The sequence below is a fragment of the Rhinatrema bivittatum genome, chromosome 12 (assembly GCF_901001135.1).
Source record: "Rhinatrema bivittatum chromosome 12, aRhiBiv1.1, whole genome shotgun sequence".
NCBI classification, from domain to species: domain Eukaryota; kingdom Metazoa; phylum Chordata; class Amphibia; order Gymnophiona; family Rhinatrematidae; genus Rhinatrema; species Rhinatrema bivittatum.
In genome coordinates this window covers 23,289,183-23,312,707 of record NC_042626.1, presented here as the reverse complement: position 1 = coordinate 23,312,707, position 23,525 = coordinate 23,289,183, and the positions used below count along the sequence as shown (strand labels likewise).

At 46.5% G+C, this 23,525-nt stretch overlaps 1 protein-coding gene across 1 annotated transcript in view; it reads right to left on the bottom strand.

Moving 5' to 3' along the window:
* The window catches only part of PCSK7 (proprotein convertase subtilisin/kexin type 7), a 40,862-nt gene that overhangs the window by 6,000 nt on the left and 11,337 nt on the right, over nt 1-23,525 (bottom strand). The window contains exons 5-12 of the mRNA XM_029573322.1: nt 21,143-21,308; nt 19,410-19,500; nt 19,009-19,063; nt 18,303-18,441; nt 14,978-15,078; nt 4,459-4,626; nt 3,368-3,475; nt 1,754-1,856 (exon numbers count right to left, since the gene is read on the bottom strand). Coding sequence (XP_029429182.1) covers nt 1,754-1,856; nt 3,368-3,475; nt 4,459-4,626; nt 14,978-15,078; nt 18,303-18,441; nt 19,009-19,063; nt 19,410-19,500; nt 21,143-21,308 — 931 coding nt within the window. The remainder of the gene's footprint in view (nt 1-1,753; nt 1,857-3,367; nt 3,476-4,458; nt 4,627-14,977; nt 15,079-18,302; nt 18,442-19,008; nt 19,064-19,409; nt 19,501-21,142; nt 21,309-23,525) is intronic.

Sequence of the window (23,525 nt, the reverse complement as noted above, 5' to 3'; positions counted from 1 at the left end):
CGCAGGAAAACACATAGTATGCGTGTAGTTTTAATAATCAGATACATGCCCATTATCCATTTTCTCGCGGGTACTAGGAAGTCGGCGAGGTACGCACGGACCGCCGAATTGGAGGAAACGAATGCACATCTCTGCAAGTCAAGCCGTGCCAGCAGCAGGCGCAACTTTGTGCGGGGGAGAACAAGCGCGGGCTTTCACTTTGAAACTGCGTGGGAAGTCTGCAGGTAACAAGGACTCGCCGATTTTCCCGTTTTTGAAAAATACCCTTGTTATGTGTAAGACAGATGGGTTACAGCACCCCCAACCCCATCTGGCAGGGCATCGATCCCAACCTTTTTTTTTATATCGTGGCACACCCAGCACTTGGCTCGTTATGCTGTGATACAACATCATCAACTTCACTCCCTCCCATTCATCCCCTGGCATCATCACCTTCTCTTCCCTCCATCCCCTTGGCATCACCCCCATCCCATCCCCTATCCACCTTCTCTTCTCTCTTCCCCCCCACTGCATCACCACTATTCCTTCCCTCCCACATTTTTATGTGCCTTATTGTAAACCGTTGTGACAGTAGCCATCTGAACGACGGTATAGAATAAAGTTAAAATAAAATAAATTTAAAAAAACCAAGTTTCGTGGTGCACCTGAGATTCCCCCATGCACACCGGCTGGGAGCCTCTGCTGGATGGGGTTTACAGTGCCAGGCCCAGCCCCTGCAGCACCGCCCATCCTGGATTCCAAAACATTTCCGCATGCCCAGCAGCTTGGCTTCAGTCCCGAGGAACACATTAGCTGGATGGGGATACACTGCCTAGTTTACTGGTATTTTAACCAAATGCCTCCTTGATAGATGTCTGCACGCGTCATTGCGCTCAGCCCTCTGCGAGGGGCACAAAATCAAAGAGATCCGTGGGCCGTGCGGTCTCATTTTGGTTATTACAGGGAAAACCTGCTCTATAAACCTACGAACAGTAACTGAAAGGAGGAGTGACGACAACAGGAGGAAAAATGTAGGTTATCAATCTGCAGAGGTATTTGTTAATATTACACAAGGTGCAAAGCGTGGTGCTCAGACGATGCTTAGGAGGTTACAGGGAAAGAAATGCATGCTCTGTCCTGTTCGGGGCTCTCTCGCCGGGTGGCAGATAGGAATTAGCTGGCCGGCCAGATCAGAAGCAGCAACATTACCTAAAATGGTGAAGGAGAGCCTAACAGGCTGGGCCGCAGCCCAGAAACATTCAGCAGTTTTTCTATCTTACTGACTTCCCAAAGACTGCTCTGTTTTTTTTTTGTTGTTTTTTTTTTTACAAGACTCCAATTTATTACGGATGACAGACAGAGAGCTTAAATAATACTTTCTCGGAAAAGCAAAGCTTGGCACTGTGAAGAGCAGAAAGCAAGCAGCGTCACCCCCCCCCCCCCCCCCCCCAAATATTTAACTCTTCCTTTGCCAAAAACTCTCCTGCATGCGTTTGCCTATCCCCTCCCGTGAACATGCCAAGGAGAGCCCGGTCTCCCTGGTCAGACTCCCAAATTTCTCCTTTCTAGTAATCGGATTGGATTCTTTCGTATATTTACAGACCAAACAGGTCTCTTCTGCAGCTGTGACTCAGGGAGAGGAACAGACAGGATATGGAAATTCATGCACGGCATCGGCTCTGAATTAAGAGTAATTGGTGCAATAAAAGGCATAAGCTTCCAAACTCTGGCTTGCACGGCCTTCGTTGGCAGTAAAGGGTAGCGTATCACTTACCGTTCCACGTGCTCTCCAGCCTTCCAGGGATCAGGGGAATTCGCTGGTCCTCCCTGAATGCTGGACTGGCATAGGAAGCTAAGTAAGGGGCAGATTCCCAGACCTGGGGAAGATGGGTGAGAATAAAGACAGGCACTGAGCTCCCGAGATTCCCCGTCTCTCTCTCTCTCTAGCCCTGATGTAATAAGGTGTGCTAGGCTGTATGCACGTCAGGGCGAGGATCTAATGGAGCAAGGAGCTCCGAGCACAAAATATGGTGCGCGCAGCTCAACGCTGCTCCATGCAGATCCTCTGTTAAGCAAGACATTAGCTAGTGCTCCCCACTGCAGAGAGGTGCGGAGGCTCGGCTCGTGTTTCTTTAATGCTGGTCAGAGGAGGAGTAAAGTTCCTGGGGCTGTACTCGGGATTTCTGTGCATAAAACAGGATTTGTGTGGCTTTTTTTGTGCACAAACCACCGGCACAAATGTTATGCTTTTAACTCATGTTTTATGCACCTATGTCAGAAGTATAAATTTGTGCTCCTAATTCAGGTACTGTACCTACAACCCAGGAGCGTAACTTGGGCTCCTAACATACAACTCTTAGAGCACAGCTTCTATGCACAGAAACCCTGGTTATGATCCTGACATGTTTAGTGTGCAGTAACGTTTGTTTTAGCACATGCACTAAGCAAATGTGCGCTGAAATACAGCTCACATGGTTTACGTCTCTTTTATTACATCTGGCCCTCTTTAACCAGGTGGCTTCAAAAGTTTTCTGTTGAACTTTCACCATTAATGCCACTTGAATCATTAATAAGGACTCCTGCTGAGGTTTTGCAGTACCAATAACATTTATTTCTGACATTTCAAAAGTGCCAATTTGTTTTAAACTAATAGTATCAAAAGTAAGTGATGGCAGAAGTCGACCCAAGAGGTCCAGCCAGTCGGCCCAGCAAGATAATAACTACCGCTCTATGCAGGTTACCCCTTCTTCATGTCCATCCTTTAGCCATTAGGGATCCCCTGTGTTTATCCCACATCTTTTTTGCAAGTTACTAACAAATCTGAGAGGTAAATATGGGTTTAATTCAGGGTGGTGGGTGCCTGGAACGCCCTTCCGGAGGAGGTGGTGGAGACAAAAACAGTGAAAGATTTCAAAGGGGCAAGGGATAAACACTGAGGATCCCTAAAGGCGCTAGAGGAGGGGAATGAAGAAAAAGAGAGCATGGGGTAACTTGCTGGTGTGGTAGTTACTACCCTTAACCAAAATGCCTGATACTTTGGCTGCAACTCCAGCATTGCTCTCTGCTTCAACAGCAAGAGGAATTGGACTCAGACAGCAACCAACAAAGGGCCCTGACTTTGATGGTTTGAGAAACTAAGTAAGGGGGTGACTTGTATGGCACAACGGATGCTAGCATAAGCTTGCTGGGCAGACTGGACGGAGCGTTTGGTCCTCTTCTGCCATCAATTTCTATTTTTCAGAAGCTACCTATAACTTTTCAGGGTCCTTGGTATGATTTTTTTTTTTTTTTTTTAAATTTTGCACCATTATTCCAAAAGTAGAGAAATGGCTATAAAGTTTAACCCCGGGGCAGAATGGGAAGGGTGGCGTCGTCTCCTGCTCAGTACCTTTGCAGCATTGGTGAGCCTCCAGGCATTGAGTAAGCCAAAGCCATGCTTGTGACTGTGGCTGAAGCCGGCTCCATTCCTCTCCCAGTCTGACGAGCGGTCGTCGTACTGAAACGACACAGCAGTTTATCAGCCTCGCTTACATACACCATCCTCTTCCACCGGCAGGTAACAACTCCTCGCACACAGGGCACTTACTGCCAGCCATTACCCCACGCAGCTCACTTGGTTTTCACCCATTCAAATGAAATGGTGATGTCAGCAGTTGTGCAACACTTTGTTTGGGAGGGGAGGAGTTTGATAATGCAACTATTTTAATTTTGGACAGAATACTAGAAGACTTGACTACCATACAAAGAGGGGGAGGGGGTGGGTTTTGGTGAAAGAATCTCGATTATCCATGGGATGAGAAACATCCTCATGAGCATGGAAATGCATGAGCTGCCTCTAGTCCCTCCCCCTTCCCCCCCAAATCCGGAATCCAGCTTCTTCAGCCTGGAAGACCCTCCTTAATGTACAACTAAATAACCCACAGCCAGCTGACAGCGAGTGAATGCCTCTCGGATTTCTAGCCTCCTGTTCTCAGATCCTTTATTATTTTCAGTTTTCTTGTCTTTTCCAATTGTGGAAAAAGTTGTCCTTTGCCAAGCAGGACTGAAGCTTCAATTCTACTGTAAAGCCCGGGATGCAGAGCCAAGCTCCAAAAGGCAGCGCCGTGAAACACCTCCTTGGCACCAAAATCTTAGCTGCTCCGTGCCTGTATAAGGCAGGGCCTGAGGGCTCTCTCAGCATCTTCAGGGTCTGCAGATCCCGCTAGTGACTAGGGCTGCTCCCACAAAATCAGCCGTGCTATCCATGTGCACTAAACACGGACATCCAAACACCAAACAGAGCCCCCAAAACAAGACCTGAGCCTGATCTTCATCTCGTACAATGCTAATCATGTGGGCAAGCACAGCAGAGTCATGTACAAATGCACACAAGACCACCCTTTCAATATCAACCCCCAAAATAACCGTGGCTAAATGCAAACCATAGACGTGGACACTCCCACATATATACGTGGGAGTGTAAAATGCACACTCTCTCACCTTAGTAGCTGTGAAGACAATAATATGCTGCACATCTCGCCAGGTCAGGCAGGGTCGCACCTGTAGCATCAGAGCGATCATCCCAGCTGCCAGGGGGGCAGCAGCTGACGTCCCTGTGTGCCCTTCCGTGCACCCTGTTCCCTTCATCATATCCCAGTCGGAGGTCACCTAAAGCAAACAAGGCGAAGAGGCAAGACCGTCTGAAACCAAACCTGTCCAAAACGAAGCCAAGCCCCCCCCCCCCCCCCCGGTGGTCATCTGTCACCTGGAACAGTCACTTTCCCACACAGCGTAAGATGCACGCTGCAGAAATCTGCTACTGTTATTATTAGACTGTTAAGCTGGATGCACTTTCACCCTGGGAGCAGCCCCCTTTCCAAACGTTGCAATCTACATTACATACATTGGTGCCAATTGGTCCATGCTGATTATGTCGTTACAAATAGTATCATATATTGCTGCAATGAAATAAGTCCATGTATGACTAGCAGGGCTTTTCTATGTGATATTACTTTTTATCGTATTATATAGAGAGAGACTGCAACATTTTAAATTAACGTCCAAATTGTGCAGCCAAGTTATGACGTTTGGTGCGACCACATAAAATGTCAGGTGCGTGCTCTGGAAAAGATCAGGCTGTGACGTTATTACGTGGTGCCCAGTAAAGGTACTCTCGTCTCGCAGATACTCACATCTCTTAGGGCACTTGGGGGGGGGGGGGGAGGGGGGGGGGAAGATGAACGGAGAAACAGCACACGTGAACTAGTACTCCGAGGAGGAGTCTGTGGTTAACAGCCAAGGGTACCAGGCCACTGCTGATCTGTATTCCAGTAAAGGGCACAGGCAGAACGGTACTCGGACGAAGAGTAGTAACAATGCTTTAGATTCCACTGGTATCAGCGACAAAACTGCGGCATGCAGGGGGAGGGCCTGATTCTGCGTGGCTAGCTGAAAGCTGGCCTGGTCCTTTCAGCCGGGGGCTGATATCACAGCAGCCTGTGTCAAGGGCACTCATTTCTCCTGCAGCAGTCTCTGCGCACCTTGGGGCTGTCAGCTGTTAACAGCTGCAATTTGCACTCTTTGAAGAGTACAGGAAAATATTAATGGTAGGAGACTCAGGAGGAAAGGCAGCTCCGTGCCGGGGTTGCATTCGGTTCTTCCCATGATGGGAAACGACCCAGTTTATGAGATACTAACTCCGTTGCAACTGGACAGCATTTGTAAACATTTATACAGCTGTGAAAAGCTTACTGCTGGCAGGCAGGCAGGCATTTGTATGGATTTTTACATTCTGTAAATAGGATTTATAAGTGGAGGTTATGGTTTAGTTTGCAGTGAGCCGAAATATTAGAAGAGAACCTAGTGCAAATTTAGGCACCTAACTTAGGTGCCCCACTTTCAGCTGATTTTTAGGCTCCCAAATAGGGAAAAACCTTACATTTAAAAAAATCTAGGACTCTACCGCTCAGCAGCACGAGGAACGGATAAGTTATCTGGCTAAAGTTATCTGAGATATTAAAAAATGACAAGAGGCAGGTGCATCTGACGAAATGGACCCTGCCCTCGAAAGCTCATGCCACAATAAATTGGTCATTTTTGCTGCACTAGACTTAACACAGCTATCCCTCCGAAGAGCTGAACTACCGGGCTATTCAGCGAGACATTGCTGATAAACTTATCCGGCTAACTAATCTCTGCCACAGAATGCCTGCAAGTTATCCGGATAAGTTCAGAATGTGGTAAATATGAAAACTCATGGTTTGTCCAGCTCAGTCCCAAACGTAATTGAATAAATCATGGGAATATTGGCCCTTTAAGTGTCTAATTCAAAGTTCAGCGCCCAAACGAGTTTAATTTGCACATGGCAAGAATAAACCTTATCCTTAAGCCAGGAAGTTGCCGGGTACTCTCTCAAATTCACTGCTGGTGTTCTTCTTCATATTTCCATTGTGCCAAAGAGACTTTCCTTCTGGAGCTCATAAGGGGTAACATAAGTGAGCTTGGAAGTTTATTTCAATCAAGGCAGTGGTATCCGAGGCAATTGGAACTCGATCTGTCTTTTTCTGCCACATCTTCCTGGTCTCAGATTGTATTTCTGGCACTTTTTCCTCTCCTTACGTAGCACTGCGCAGCCGGTTGGGACTGCCACTTTTATTAGCAAGGCTGTTTTTGTGTTATTTCTCCTTTACCGCCATGTCTGGATTTTCTAGCATCGAGCTCCATGAATTGTGGAGCCGGCCCCTAAATGAATTCAGTCAGAGACTCGTAACTATTTCAGTGGTGGCTGGAGAGGGTTGCTGGAAGCCACCTGCACCCGGTGACTCCTGAAAACGTCTTTACGGTGAGAAGGCGCTCTCAGCTTGGATGCAGGTGCCAGGAAGAATAAGGAGAACCGAGTCAGGTTATCGGATGTTTTTCAACTCACGCGGAGCTTGCCCTTTTCATCCTAATGCAGGGGCCTTGACATGAACCAGGGGTGGAGTGGTCTGTCATCTCCCTCAGCAGCACCTAGTGGCTGCGATCTTGTTATGAGGACGGTGTCCTAGTCAGATGATGCACACAATGCTTCAGCTTCAACAACAACATCTATTTACAGATTACGGGAATTGTTCTGGGCACCGAGTTGGCACCTTTTTACGAGGCCCTTGAAAGAGGCATTCCTGAGCAAATACCACACCAAACCTTTTAGATATTAAGAGTAATTAATAATATTTTCATGAGAAGAGAATCTTAAGCATGTATACAACCCTCTTCAACTCATTTTATCCCATATTCAGATTCAAAATATACCTTTCCATGGAAAGAATTAACTTTTTTTTTGGACACTGCAGTCTCAATTAACTATGGACAAGTACAAACATCTGTATATAGAAAACCAACTGGCGGATGCAACTACCTTCACAGCTCCATCATACACAGCCAAGTTACACGGGATCTTTTGCTCTGACCCAAACGCCAGGGATGAACACCTCAAACTGAATCCTTCAATCAAAACAGCGACCATCCCAACACCACCTCCTCACCCAAAACATGCATGGAAAACACCCTGCTAGAATAAAAGGCAGAGAACTAAGAAGTGGATATCTTACCTTATGGGATCTGCCAGGTATCTGTGACCCGGATTGACTACTGTTGGAGACAGGATACTGGGCTCAGTGGACCTTGCTTTGGTTCTCACATATTTTACATTATGATTAGAGGTCCTAGGACTGAAATCCCCAAGAATGCATAAATGTTGATTTGCTTAATGTTTTTATGGCAGATGTATATATGTAATTAGGTTGTAATCTGTAAGAGCCAGTACTTAGGATTAGTGAGCTATATTTACTAAATAAGTGAGATTTCAGAAGCGCACGCAGCTAATTCTCTTCTGGTGAATTTTCTGATGCTTTTTCCTGAGGTGTTCAATCCTTCCAGAGTAAGATAGTGGCGCGCTGGAACGTTACTAGATAACTTTACCTGGATATTCAGAACTCACTTACTACCCGATTCACTAAGGGTTTTCCCCACAGACACATGCAGGCCAAGGCAATATTGGGCGCTCAGGTCAGCGTGCCGCTAAATGTGTGGTTGGACGCGCGTTTTGCATGCACTAGACCTACGCAATACTGGGATGCGATACTGTCCAAGCCGTGTATATTGTGCATGTTTTTTATGCAAAAAAAAAAGATGGAGAAAACGGACACTCGTATTGAGCGTCCGTTTTCCTAACTTGCACCGACAGCCACGTCTCCTGGGTGCCCGATGCAGAAGAGGCACTAGGATCCCACAAATTTCCCCTAGCGCCTCCTTTTTTTTTTTTTTTTTTACACGGCAGCTCATTACCCTATTGCATCGCGCACCCGGGAGAGGCAGGTGGGAAAAAACAGGCACTCGATCACGAGTGCCTGTTTTTTGCACGCCAATATTGCATCGGCCCCAAAACGGGAGAAAAGTCTTAACGAATCCGGCCGTTAGTTAGGTGTCCCCCTGAATAGTTTTAGGACAGGTATTTGTCTGACCAGACATAGCCAGTTAACTTTGAGCTGCCCAAAGTGAAACTGCTTCCCAGCGAGGCCCCCAGCAGTATCTGTCTGCTCACTTACCTGGCCTACTTTCAGCACTTGCCCAGACAAAATGAAACCATGTGCCAGGAATACCTCCAGCATTGCCTGTGTTTCCCCAGGTAAATTTTGATTGGCCAAGAAGTTACCTGTGCAATATTTAGCTGGGGAGAAGGGGGAAATATCAACCTCAATCCTTCCGGTGTCTTATGAATGAATCTTGATAAGAGAATGAAATCCCTACTTCAGAAAAAAAAGCACATGGCAGAGCAGGGTCCTTCACGGATGGCTTCAGTATAATTAAGCCGGACACTGTGTCTAGGTTCTTTCTTGCCTACCCAAAGGTATACACTAACATTCGATTGTATTTAAATGCAAATAGCAAGGCTGCTCAATCACAACTACAGCAAGAAAAGGAAACCACGAACTAACAACTGCACAGAGTAAAGAAGCAAAATTTCTCTCTGAAACTCTCTGGCAATTCTTTACAATAATACAAAGTTATCATCAGCCCAGTTAAAAGCTCAAATTCCTGGTAGAAATTTGTAGCATTAAGCAGCGCCTGGACTTTGTAACTCTGCAAGGGGCATTCACCAACAGGAAGCAAAACCTGTTAAAAATAAATAAATAACTAAATCAAATCAGAGAGATGAAGCAAGCAAAGCTTTCAATCTCGGAGGCAGCTCCCATTCTCCATGTTATGAGCAGCTGCTCGGAGGAGACTGATGGATGATGGCAGAGTTCCTCAGCTTGGTTAATGGACTTCATGCAAGGAAAGCCAGATATACAGCTTCAGAGGGTCCTTCGTGTGAGTGACTAGAGAAAGAAAGGGGACACAGGCAGCCAGAAGGCAGCACAAGCAATCAGATCCCAAGCTGCAGAAGAGATCGAGGACAAGTATTTGCTCTTTTGAGATTGGCTTGGAATTCAGCTCATGTCCCCCAAGAAGTTAAGTTTGTTGGCCCGCTCAGTATAAGGGAGTGGGGGGGGGGTGTGTGTGTTTCAAAATGTATGTGGACTTGTACCCGCCGGTCTTGACAGCAAATTTTCAAAGGGAAACTTCCCAAGGTGTTCGCCTCTGAAAATTCATAACTCGCTGGTGCTGTGGCTACTTCACCTGTTTTAATATTCAAATGTTTTTATTAAAAGAAACAGAGCAAACAATTCCCTGGTGCACGTGTTTTATGTCTACCAGGCTCCAGCATATTTGAAGTATAAACATAGAAACATAGAAACATAGAAATGACGGCAGAAGAAGACCAAATGGCCCATCCAGTCTGCCCAGCAAGCTTCCCTCATTTCTTCTCCCATACTTATCTGTTTCTCTTAGCTCTTGGTTCTAATTCCCTTCCACCCCCGCCATTAATGTAGAGAGCGGTGGAGGAGCTGCATCCAAGTGAAATATCTAGCTTGATTAGTTAGAGGTAGTAGGAGTAGTAACCGCCGCAATAAGCAAGCTACACCCATGCTTATTTGTTTTTACCCAGATTATGTTATACAGCCCTTATTGGTTGTTTATCTTCTCCCCTGCTGTTGAAGCAGAGAGCTATGCTGGATATGCATCGAAAGTGAAGTATCAGGCACATTTGGTTTGGGGTAGTAACCGCCGTGACAAGCCAGCTACTCCCCGCTTTGTGAGTGTGAATCCTTTTTTCTTCTCCCCTGCCGTTGAAGTTATGCTGGATATGCGTGAAGTATCAGTTTTTCTTTTCCCTTGCCGTTGAAGCAGAGAGCTATGCTGGAAATTCGTGATGTATCAGTCTTTCTCCGATGCCGTTGAAGTAGAGAGCCATGCTGGATATGCGTCGAGAGTGAAGTATCAGGTACATTTGGTTTGGGGTAGTAACCGCCGTAACAAGCCAGCTACTCCCCGCTTTGTGAGTGCGAACCCTTTTTTCTTCTCCCCTGCCGTTTAAGCAGAGAGCTCTGCTGGATGTGTGAAGTAACAGTTTTTCTTTTCCCCTGCTGTTGAAGCAGAGAACTATGCTGGATATGCATTGAAAGTGAAGTATAAGAATGGAGTGATCAAGCTAGTTGAAAGGCATCAGGAATAGAGGAAGGTGGAGGTAGTAATCTGGATATTTGGTTTGGGGTAGTAACCGCCGTAACAAGCCAGCTACTCCCGTCATTGTGAGTGCAAATCCTTTTTTCCACATTTCCTCATGCTGTTGAATCTTAGAGTGATGTTGGAGTCACAGTAACCATGTGTATGTTTATTGACTAAGGGTATTGTCTCCAGGCAGTAGCCATCATTCTGGCGAGTCACCCACTCTTCATTGGCGGCCTCTTGACTTTATGGATCCACAGTGTTTATCCCACGCCCCTTTGAAGTCCTTCACAGTTCTGGTCTTCACCACTTCCTCCGGAAGGGCATTCCAGGCATCCACCACCCTCTCCGTGAAGAAATACTTCCTGACATTGGTTCTGAATCTTCCTCCCTGGAGCTTCAAATCGTGACCCCTGGTTCTGCTGATTTTTTTCTTATGGTAAAGGTTTGTCGTTGCCTTTGGATCATTAAAACCTTTCAAGTATCTGAAAGTCTGTATCATATCACCTCTGCTCCTCCTTTCCTCCAGGGTGTACATATTTAGATTCTTCAATCTCTCCTCGTACGTCATGCGATGAAGATCCTCCACCTTCCTGGTCGCCCTTCTCTGTACCGCTTCCATCTTGTCTTTGTCTTTTTGTAGATACGGTCTCCAGAACTGAACACAGTACTCCAGGTGAGGCCTCACCAAGGACCTGTACAAGGGAATAATCACTTCCCTTTTCTTACTCGATATTCCTCTCTCTATGCAGCCCAGCATTCTTCTGGCTTTTGCTATCGCCTTGTCGCATTGTTTCGCAGACTTCATATCATTAGACACTATCACCCCAAGGTCCCTCTCCTGCTCCGTGCACGTCAGCCTTTCCCCCCCCATCGAATACAGTTCATTCGGATTTCCGCTCCCCATATGCATGACTTTGCACTTCTTGGCATTGAATCTCAGCTGCCATATCTTCGACCACTCTTCCAGTTTCCTTAGATCCCGTCTCATTCTCTCCACTCCTTCCGGCGTGTCCACTCTGTTGCAGATCTTAGTGTCATCCGCAAAAAGACAAACCTTACCTTCTATCCCGTCCGCAATGTCGCTCACAAAGATATTGAACAGGACCGGTCCCAACACCGATCCTTGCGGTACACCGCTTAAAACCGCTCTCTCTTCAGAGAAGGTTCCGTTTACCATCACACATTGTCTTCTGTCCGTCAACCAATTTGCAATCCAGGTCACCACCTTGTCACTCACTCCCAAGCTTCTCGTTTTATTCACCAGTCTCCTGTGCGGAACCGTATCAAAAGCTTTGCTGAAATCCAAGTATATGACATCGAGCGCTCTTCCTTGGTCCAATTCCTTGGTTACCCAGTCAAAAAAGTCAATCAGATTTGTCTGACAGGATCTTCCCCTGGTGAATCCATGTTGCCTCTGGTCCATCAATTCTCCGGACTGTAGATAGTTCACTATTCTCTCTTTCAGCAGAGACTCCATTACTTTTCCCACCACCGAAGTGAGGCTAACCGGCCTGTAGTTGCCAGCCTCCTCCCTGTTCCCACTCTTGTGAAGCGGGACCACCACCGCTCTTCTCCAGTCTCTCGGCACCACTCCCGTTTCTAGGGATCTATTGAACAGGTCACACAGCGGACCCGCCAGAACATCTCTGAGCTCCCTCAATATCCTTGGATGAATCCCATCAGGCCCCATGGCTTTGTCCACTTTCAGGTTCTTTAGCTCTTCCCACACATTTTCTACTGTAAAAGGATTTTCATCTATTCCACTTCCCTCCAGTTTCTTGTTGTGTAGAGATGGTCCTTCTCCAGGGTCTTCTTTAGTGAACACAGAGCTGAAGTATTCGTTTAATATTTCTGCCATTTCTTCGTCTGTCTCCACACATTGATCATTACCACCTTTCAATTTCACTATACCACTTTGGACCTTTCTCTTTTCGCTGATGTATCTGAAAAATGTTTTGTCACCATTTTTTATCTCCTTGGCAATCCTCTCTTCTGCTTGATTTTTTGCCAACTTGATTGTTTTCTTCGTCTCCCTCAGTTGATACAAATATTCTTCTTTGTGCTCCTCCCTTTGGGATCCTTTATATTTCTTGAATGCTGTTCTTTTAGCTTTAATTTTGTCAGCCACCTCCTTTGAGAACCAGATAGGTTTCAATTTTCTTTTGCTTTTCTTTATGTTTCTAACATATAGAGCAGTTGCCTTGGTGATTGCTCCTTTTAGATTGGTCCACTGCTGATCCACATCTCTCTCGTTCTCCCATCCTTTAAGTTCTTCCTCCAGGTACTTTCCCATTTCCTCAAAGTCTGTGTTTTTGAACTGTAAAACTCGGGTCTTTGTGGTTCTTTTCCCTATTCTATTAGTGATATTAAACCATACCGTTCGATGATCACTGCTGCTGAGGTGGGCGCCCACCTGGACATCTGAGACATTATCTGCATTATTGAGCAATAAGTCGAGTATAGCACCTTCTCTCGTGGGTTCCAACACCATTTGTTTGAACAAAGATACTTGCATGGCATCCATTATTGCTCTACTATTTTTAGTTTCTGCAGAGGGGATTTTCCAGTCTACATCTGGCATATTAAAGTCACCCACGATCACCACTTCTCCCTTCTTACCTATCTTATGGATGTCTTCAATCAGATCTCTGTCCAGCTCTTCCTTTTGGTTTGGAGGCCTGTAAACCACTCCAATATAAATGGACACTCCGTCATCTTTTTTTAGGTCGACCCATAGAGCTTCTTCTTTACCCCAACTTCCTTGTAGCTCAGATGCTTGGATGTTGTTTCTGACATAAAGAGCCACACCTCCCCCTTTTCTATCCTCTCTGTCCTTCCTTAACAAGTTATAGCCTGGTATTGTTGTATCCCATTCATGAGATTCTGTGAACCATGTTTCTGTGATAGCAACAATGTCCAATTCTGCCTCAGCCATTAGGGCCTGCAGATCTGGGATTTTATTTCCCAAACTATGAGCATTTGTGGTCATAGCCTTCCAGGTACTCTCTTTAAGGTTATTGCTTTTCCTGGACTCCTTATGAGATATTAGTTGAGATTTGTTATTCACTTTACTCTTTCTGTTTGTAGTTGTGCCACTGTTGACAGAGTTATCCATCTCAATTAGATTTTTCTTTTGGTTATGGATCTTGAAATACTGCATGCATTGTGTTTTTTCTCTCTTTTCTGGTAATACTGCAATGTTTTTTTCAAGAACTTCCTCAGTTTTTAATATAGAGAGGGCTTGTTCTTTTTGCATTTGGTACATTGTGTGTCTCCTTATCACAGGTCTAATTCTACCAGAGCCCACTGTAATCCTGGATTGTAAAGAATTTCTTAATGACCTGTTTGAGTGGGAGGGTGTACCTGTTGGCTGCTCTAAAACACTGTCAATCCTCTAAAACACTGTCAATCCTCTCCCTACCCAATAAAATCAGTATCAAGAAGAAAACCGACATAAAACGTTAGTAAGTCTCTCAACCCTGCCTGCCTCCTCATATCCCTCCCATGCTCCCAAAACGTTATCCCAAATTATAATCCACATTCTAAGCAGGTGGGTATTGAAATACCAAAGAACCCAGTTAACCTCTTCCATATTAATTAGATATTCAATCATGGGAGGTCCCTCCTAGCTCTTGGAGAAAGATTCTGAATAGAAACATCCCATGTTCTGAGAAACTTTCTCCTGTGGAAAGGGGGCTGCTTAGAGTCCTAATTCTCAAATTGAAAAGATTGTGCAAAGCATTCCTACATGGCCAGAAAGAGGGTGAACTCTTCTCCCTCTGTATTCGAAAAGCAAGGGAGCTGCAGGGCAGGAGTGAGATGCAATGGCAGAGCTGTGTGTGGGGCCTTGGTACTGTAACAGCAGGGGTGCTGCAGGGCAGGAGTGAGGTGCACTGGTACTGGAACAGCAGGGGTGCTGCAGGGCAGGAGTGAGGTGCACTGGTACTGGAACAGCAGGGGTGCTGCAGGGCAGGAGTGAGGTGCACTGGTACTGGAACAGCAGGGGTGCTGCGGGGCAGGAGTGAGGTGTGTGCTGAACACTACACTAAGGAACGTATGTGTCTATTTAGTTTTTTTTTTATTCTGCTATAACTGGGGTGTTGTAGTTGTTTATCTCAGACACTCCTGAGACAGTATTCACATGGCTGATGGCCAGGAGAAACAAAAATCACCACTTCCAGCACTTTCCTTAAAGGAAACATTTCTTTTTGAACAATGGGCTAGAAAAGATGATGGCTGAGTTACAGGAAGCTGCCAAGGCCTCCTTTCAGACTGCAACGCTAGCAATCTTCCCTCGCTCGCCTGGAGCGCAGGAGAAAGCTGCGATGCTAGAATGGGGGATGCTGCCCATTGCCCATGATGGGAGAGCAGCCACCCTGCCTGCCACGTCTTTTTCTCTTTTGTGCTTGTGAAATCTGCTACTTACGATGTTTCTCAGCTGTTTATCCCCGCTGCTGAAGGTGACGGCGAGCATTGATGCGCACTCCTCTGCATAGAACGGCATGTGTCCAACTTCATCTACCGCACCTGCAAGGAGCACACTATGTCAGGCCGCGCTGCACCAAATCCACATGCAGCTCTCGGTACTGGAGGCCCACAGGAGGTGACAAACTCTCAGACTTGTGGCAGAGAGAACCACTGTGCATCATGACCTCACTGCATGCAGAGTTCCCACGGGGGCTGACTTATCTCCTGCGCTGTGCCCAATGAAAGTCACCACTTCATAGGCCCCCTTCCTTGTAATGTAGTTACCAAGATGCAGTGAGGGTTACAGCAAACAGATTTCTGCTTTATTTTGGCAGGCTGGAAATCAGGACTCCTGTTCCCAGCTCTGAGGGGGTCAGTCATCCCCAAGGATGATTTGTAAGGTGAATAGTGGAGTGCCCCAGGGATCTGTTCTGGGACCACTGCTTTTTAAATGTATTTATAAATGACCTGGAAATGGGAACAAGTGAGGTGATCAAATTTGCCAATGACACCAAATTATTCAAAGTTGCAAAACTGGGAGATTGGGCATGCAAATGAAATGTAATGTGCACAAGTGCAAAGCGATGCACTTAGGGAAGAGTAACCCGAATTATGGCTTCACAACACAAGGTTCCACATTAGGAGTCACCAGACAGGAAAAGGATATAGGCGTCACCATTGATGATATGTTGAAATGTGCAGCCGCAGCCAAGAAAGCAAACAGAATGCTAGGGATTATTAGGAAAGGAATGGAGAATAGAACAGAGAATATCATAATGCCTCTTTCCTGTTCATACCCCAGATCAGTCCAGACAAGTGGGTTTTGCATCCCTACCAGCAGACAGAGGCAGAGAATAAAACCTTTGAGGCACTGCTACTTAACTCAGTATTTCTCCATCTACAGTAGAAGATAGAGGTGAAAACCTGCAGTCTGGTGTTTAGAAAGTAAAATAAAGGAGAAGAAGAGAGCGCATGATGGATTTTGTGGGAGCTCCCTGGGGTGTTAGGTTCCTTTGTGGGCCATCCTTCAGGTAGAGCAGAGCGAGCAGGGGATTGGAGATCCCTGAATTGGCTCAGCCCTCAGCATCCAGAGAGGGTAACAGCTAGGGGCCCTGGCTCCCTTGCTCCCTCTGAGGCCTTCTCTCCCCCAGCCAGCAGCCAAAAGTGGGGAAGTATTTATTTATTTACTTGGCTTCTCCCTTTTCCCCTACTAACCCCGACCCCTGAAACCTCGCTAACTAACCTAATTTTTTTGTTTTATAAACTTACCTGCTCTCCAGAGCAGTAGCAGGTTGCCCTGGCCGCTTGGCTGCCTGCATGCATGCATTTCAGTGGGACACTGTCCCGGCCCACACTTTTCCCAAAAGGCTTTCTTGTGCATGTATGAGCAGATACACGCGTGGCTGTGGGTGTTCTAGAATCCCTGCGGCGCACGCATGTCCCATCCACCGCACGCAGCCCTTTTAAAATTCAGTCTTTAATCTAGCACTTTAGATTCTGTGTGGACCATTTTGAGTCATTGAGAAGGGCGTATTTGAACAATCTCTTCCTGAAGGCCGTCTTCTTGGTGGCGATTTGTTTAGCCAGGCGGATTTTGGAGCTTCAAGCCTTGTCATTTAGAGATCCCAGATTTTGGACAATGGGATTTTGTTGCATACGGTTCCTTCCTTGTTGCCAAAGAATACTGCCAGACTGTAGGTGGCACCAGCCTATATGTAGGCGGAGTTTTTTGTTTATAAACTTCTGTCTCCATCTGCTAGAGGGGGGGCAAAACCCAGGAGTCTGGACTGATCCTGGTACGTACAGGGAACTGCACTTGCTGGATGTTCGTAGGACTCTGTTGTGTTACCTTAGGGTCACTAACAGTTTTCGACATTCAGATCATCTCTTTATCTTGTTCAGTGGAGCAAAGAAGGGAGGTAGGGCTTCCAAGGCTATGACCGTGCAATGGTTAAAAGGAAGTGATTTTTTCGGCTCATCTCTGTGAGGGTCGAACTGTTCTGGAGGGGTTGCATGCACATTCGACTAGAGCACAAGTGCCTCCTGGGCAGAGTATCAGCTGATATCATTGCAGGAGATTTTTCGGGCGGTGACTTGGTCTTCACGGCATACTTTTACCGAACATTACCGATTCGAGGTTGAGGAGCCAGAGGAGGCTATGTTTGGGGAGTGTGTGTTGCATGTGGGTCTTTCGGGTTCCCACCCAGTGCAGAGGAGCTTGGATAAATCCCACTTGTCTGGACTGATCTGGGATATGAACAGGAAAAGAAAATTGGTTCTTACCTGCTAGTTTTTGTTCCTGGAATACCACAGATTAGTCCAGAAGCCCTCCCCTTTTGAAAGACTGTTATTGCTTCTGGATGCTGAGGCTGCAAGGTTTAATTTACGATGATTGTAGATATGTATGTCATTGATGTTGAAGGTTTTCCAACTTGGATTTTCTGCTCTCCCTACATGGGGAGTAATGTTAAATTTGAGACTAAGGATCTTGACTTGGGAACTGGTCAATACTGAGGGACTGCAGGTGGCACTCACAGTTATGTAGTAGTGCCTGAAAAGTTTTTATTCTCTGCCGCCATCTGCTGGTAGGGATGCAAAACCAACTTGTCTGGACTGATCTGTGGAATTCCAAGAACAAAAATTAGCAGGTAAGAACCAATTTTCCTGTATCACTCCATGGTGCAATCTCATCTTGAGTACTGTGTGCAGTTCTGGTCACCACATCTCAAAAAAGATATAGCAGAATTAGAAAAGGTACAGAGAAGGGCAACCACAATGATAAAGGGGATAAAACAATTCCCCAGTGAGGAAAGGCTAAAGAGGTTAGGACTCTTCAGCTTGGAGAAGAGATGGCTGAGAGGAGATATAATAGAGTAGAGCAGAACAAGTAAACTTTGATCGGTGTTTACTCTTTCAAAAAGAACAAAGACTAGGGGGACACGCAATGAAGTTACTAGATAATACACTTAAAACTGATTAAAAATATTTTTATACTCATCGCCTAATTAAGTTCTGGAATTCATTTCCAGAGGATGTGGTGAGAACTATTAGTGTAGCTGTGTTTAAAAAAGGTTTGGACAAGTTCCTGGAGGAAAAGGCCATAAAGCATTATTAAGGTGGAGTTGCAGAAATCCGCTGCTATAGGTGACAGGCAGGCCTGTCACCTATAGTGCTAGTAAAGACCGAGTTACACATGGGCCTACTTTACCTATAGTGCCATCACAGATGGAGCCACATAACCAATGGTAACGATACAGACAGAGGTACATACGCTTCCACGTTACCTATAGTGATGGTGTAGATGGAGTTGGCATAGCCGTCGTAGTTACAGTTGTCATGATACAAGCCTCCGTTGCCACTTGCCACAACAAAAATACTTCCGAAACCTTTGCGTCCTGCAATCACCCCATGCTGCAGGGCTGTCTGCACACAAGAAGACTGCAGTCAGGTGTAGTACGTATTTCATGCTGGTTTTCAGTCCCAGCATTGCCCCGGGGCAGTGACATTGCAACCTACGACGACTGCGGCACCTAACCCTGCTTTGCAAATGTACAGAAATCCCAGAGATGCCAAAAGATAGAAGGCATTCTCCCCCCCCCCCCCCCCCCCCCCAAGGAATAGCAAAGCGTAAGAATTCAACTCATGCAAAGGCGGGATAAGAAGGCAGTCATAGAGCAAGGGAGAGCTGCCACCTGGCGGCAGGGTGCACAGCTGGCAACGAGTGACGCGGCAGCATCTGGTGGGGGAGATGGGGAGACATTTGCTGAAAGGTAAACTGCAAGTGTGCATCTAGACTTTGGAGGACCACAACAGAAGTGACTTCAAACAGGTTGTGTTACATTTATTATGTTGTGTTCATTTTATTATGGGTATTGTACTGTCACTCGCCGAGAACTGCGGGTTACAAAGGTTTTAAATAAATAAATAGATATAATAAGGGAGAAGCGTACAAAGGGGGGGCAGATGCAGGCCTGGCTGTGCTTATTGTACCTTTCCAAGCTGGTGCGGACCATCCACCGTCTTCCCGTCATCATCAGGACCCCAGCTGTGAGAAAACAAAATGCAAATCACACGAGGGTAGGACTGAGTGTATACCCTGAAAGGGTGCAAGACATCATCCACACATACAAACCAAGCAGGTTCCTTCTACCCAAGTCAGGCGGCGCCTAGTGGCCCTGCTTTACAGCAGACAGGAGATCAGGGCTTACAGGACAAGACTCCCAGCCTTTATAATTCGGTAGGTGCTGTTTATCTGGAAAGTGAGGATTAACGCAAGGCACACCCAGGACCATCGCTTGAGGTCAGCACCCCTGTCAAGGAGGGAGAAGCTGAAGAAAGCAGGAGCAGAGCTTTAAGAGCCAAGGCGAGCTGGTGCCCAGGCAGCCTCTCACCTGCAGCTGTAGATATCATTGATCTGATAATGCTTGTTGAACGCGATGGCCTCCATGCTGTCCGTCAGGGGCCCGTCCAGCACACGAATGCCTGCACACAGCAGAGACCACAAGGTTAACACTTCACACAGGGCCCCGCTGGGGTGTAAGACACCTGAGACTGGATTTCAACTTTAATGCCACATTAAGACTGGGATTTTCAGCAGGAAGAACGGCCGATTGGAAGTTTTGGGGGGTCAGTTTTCAAACCCATGGACTCTGGTGAAAGGTTTGTGGGTACTTTCACCCCCGGGCTTCACAGAAATTCTTAAAGATAAAGCAGGTGCACACTTTCACTCTGAAAACAGCTGAGAGAAAAACCAATAATAATAACAATCTTCTTTTTTCTGCGGGTACTTTTTCTGCCCGCCCCAGGACGCAGGTAATTTTACCCCCCATCCAGGCTGGGCAAGTTTCAGACGCTTCTCAACAAAAAACTTTTTGCAAGATGAGCTTTCAAGCAAATTTCTCAGAAGATTCAGTTTTGTCTTCTACCGCACGCTGGCGCTTTCAGAGTGCGCGCCTCATAAGCGGGCCTGCTCTCTTTGAAATTCAGCATAAAATGAGCGCATTAAAGGCACTGGCGTACCACGCACTTGTTTTTTTTCAAGCGGGATGGGGGATAGAACACTGCATGACTGTGAAAATGGGACGCACCGGTGCTGTTTTCCTCCTCGGCTCTGAACCTGCCTCTGGATAAAAGTGTGCATCCTCTGGAAACCCCCATGCACACATTTACCTGGGCTGCAGAAGGCAACATTTTCAGCTAAGCCGTTTTACACGAGTAAATGGCTGTTCGCCCAGGGCAAGGATTTTGATACCTGCCCCCTCTGCGGTGCAGCCAAAGCCCCAAGGGTCATCTGGTCAGCCTCGTGGCGACACAGCTCTGGATACTAGGTTCATCGCAGGATCCCACACTGCTGTATTTGCAGGTCTCGTGAGGTGCACGTTTCCAGATACAGCAGCAGATCCAGGAAAAATGACTCCCCCCCCCCCCCCCCCCCCCAAGTAATTCAGTGGTTCACACTTTATATTCAGCTTCCCAGTTTCGGCTGCTGACTCTCGCTTTTGTCAATTGCTGCTCGTCACATTTCATTATTATTATTATTTTTATTTATTATTCATACTTTATGACTGCCTTTCCATTGAAGGACCAAAGTGATGCACAAATGTATATCCAACAGCTACTGTACTAACACTAAATAAATCTGAGAAACTGCCCACCATACACTTTCTAGTTTCACCTTTGGGAGAACAGCGCCATCCAATGGATAATTGGAGAAGTGCAAGCCTGCCCTTGCTGGTTTAAAGCCTAGACAGGAACACTTTTGCTTTGCAATGTCCTCTGTTTTTCCTCCATGTCCTACCCCCAGCTACTGATCTCTTTTTAGCTGGCTAGCAAGCCTCACTCTCCAGTAGGCTCTGCTCCCTTTCTTCGTCTTCAGACACTTTATAATATCAGTTTTCCTGAGCTCTGTGGCTGCCAGGGTCGTTCCCTCTTTACAATTTGCAGAAACTGATTACAGGTAAGGACCCCAGCTGCAATGATGCTCAGAGCCACTGATGTTACGTACATCATGCTGTCCTTGCTCATTGTGCGTTTAACCAGAATACAGAAGCGCCCAGCGCTAATGAGGTGATTTTGAACCAAAAGCTCTCTGCAGTCCATGCAATGGCTCAGAGAGGTGACATACCTGCAATCCGGCTCCCATGTGCCACGCCTACTGCACAGAAGCCATTATTGGGCACCGCTGCTATCTCGCCGGCACAGCGGGTTCCGTGGTGGTTGTCATTCTCATTGTCTGGATGGGGCATAGGGTCAGGATCATTGGAATTCAAGTCGTAGCTGCCCTCGGGACTCTAAAACAGATTTCAGAGATCAGCTGCTGGTTTTCCTTGACCAGCCCTGGACTAGCTGGGTTAGCAAAGGGCGGCTAACTGTCCAATGGCTGGAGGGACATGCCTTTACGATAGCTAAAGTTTGATATTTTTCATCTCTATGTCGCAAAAAATTGCATCTAGCCCATGGCATCTAAGTATAGCTCTGTCATAGCCCTCAACATTAAAATGTTACAGGAAAATTGGTTCTTACCTGCTAATTTTCGTTCCTGTAGTACCAGCCTCCTGTCCAGCAGATGGAGACAGACCAAAACTGAAAGGGTATCCTATATGGAGGACAGAACCTTCCCTGTAGCCCTTCAGTATAAATGTTATCAAAGCAAGAAAAGGTAACGTGAACCAGTAGAAGATCAAGTAAGTAACACCCAACATGTAATTTGAACTATCAACACATGAAAGAACCGCTCTTACACAGATATCCAGTTGGGAAAGACTTCCGGTGCCTTGAAGTTCTGATAGAAAGTAACTGGATCCAAAATGCTGTTAAGAACCAAACAAAAAAAAGGAAGAAACCTTCAAGCGGACGAATCAAAAAGAAACCACAGCCCGGGCGGGAGTCTGGACTAATCAGTGGTACTACAGGAACGAAAATTAGCAGGTAAGAACTAATTTTCCTTTCCTTGTACTTACCCGGATCAGTCCAGACCGTGGGATGTACCAAAGCTTCCCTAAACAAGGGGGGACCGAGACAGTCCCGCTCGAAGAACCTGACGCCCGAAGGAGTCAAAAACTAGTGCCTGTACATCAAGGCAATAATGACGAGCAAAAGTATGCAGGCACTTCCAAGTAGCTGCTCCGCCCAAGAAGTAGATTGTGCACGCAAAGAATAGGCCTTCAAGCCCTCCGGAACTGACCGGCCACGACAGATATAAGCCGACGCAATGGCCTCCTGCAGCCAGCGAGCAATGGTAGCCTTAGAGGCCTTGTTACCTCTATTTGGGCCACTCCATAGGACAAAGAGATGATCAGAGATGCGAAATTCGTTAGTAAGCTGTAAGTATTGGAGCAGGACTCTCTTTAAATCAAGACGCCAGAGGTCATCGCCAGACGTGCATGCAAGGTCTTCAGGAGAAAAAGCAGGAAGCTCCACTGACTGATTGACGTGAAAGGAAGACACGACCTTTGGAAGAAAGGAGGGCACTGTCGTGAGGGAAACACCTGAGTCTGAAAAGCGGAAAAAGGGCTCCCGACAAAACAAGGCTTGGAGCTCGGACACTCTCCTGGCCGAGCAAATAGAGACCAGAAATACTGTAAGCGTGGCCTGCCAGAGGGGTTCGAAAGGCGCCTTGCAAAGGGCTTGAAGCACCAAATTGAGGCTCCAGGACGGACAAGTAGGCCGGCAGGTGGCTTTAAATGTTTGGCCCCTTTAAGGACCTAATCTATCATTCCCTGCCCCCCCCATCCCTTCTCCAAACTTCTCCCACCCACCTCCCAGATCCCCTACCCAGCCCCCTCCCTTCCTCCCACCCCCCTCCACAGACCCTCCTTCCAACCTCATCCCTTTCTACTTGTCGCAAAGTCACTACTTTATCCTACAATGCCTCCTTGCATTTTCCCTACCCAGACAAAAATCTTCTTATTAATTTAATATGCCACATTGTATGCTTCCTCCCTATCAGACTAAGTTATCTTGCCATGATGTCTTATCCTCCCAATCCTCCAACATGCAATAGATACTCCCCGGCCACCAAGACCTAGCTCCAAACTACTAACCTTCACTTCCTAACCTCTTTAATAAGCTCCTGTCACACTGCATCTCCCCCCTGCCCAACGCTCTCCATGTAGGCCCTCCTCCCATAATCTAATCCCATCTTGCTCCCCCCCACCCTCTGTTATATTGCTATTCTGTTAAAATGCCACAATGTTATATCCCTGCTATAATGTTACCATGTTATAATGTATCAATAATAAGACATCTTAGTCTTACTATTCCACTAGTTATAATGTAAACCAATGTGATATACTCCAATGAATGTCGGTATATAAAAACAAACAAATAAATAAATAATAAGGAAGTGAACAACATCTGGATGGGTCGCCACCGCGTAACCATCGATACGCCCAAGGAGAGAACAGAGGGCCGAAACCTGCACCTGCAGAGAATTGAAAGACAAACCTTTGGAGAGACCAGACTGCAGGAAGGAAAGGACCTGAGATACCGGAGCATTGTGCACTTGG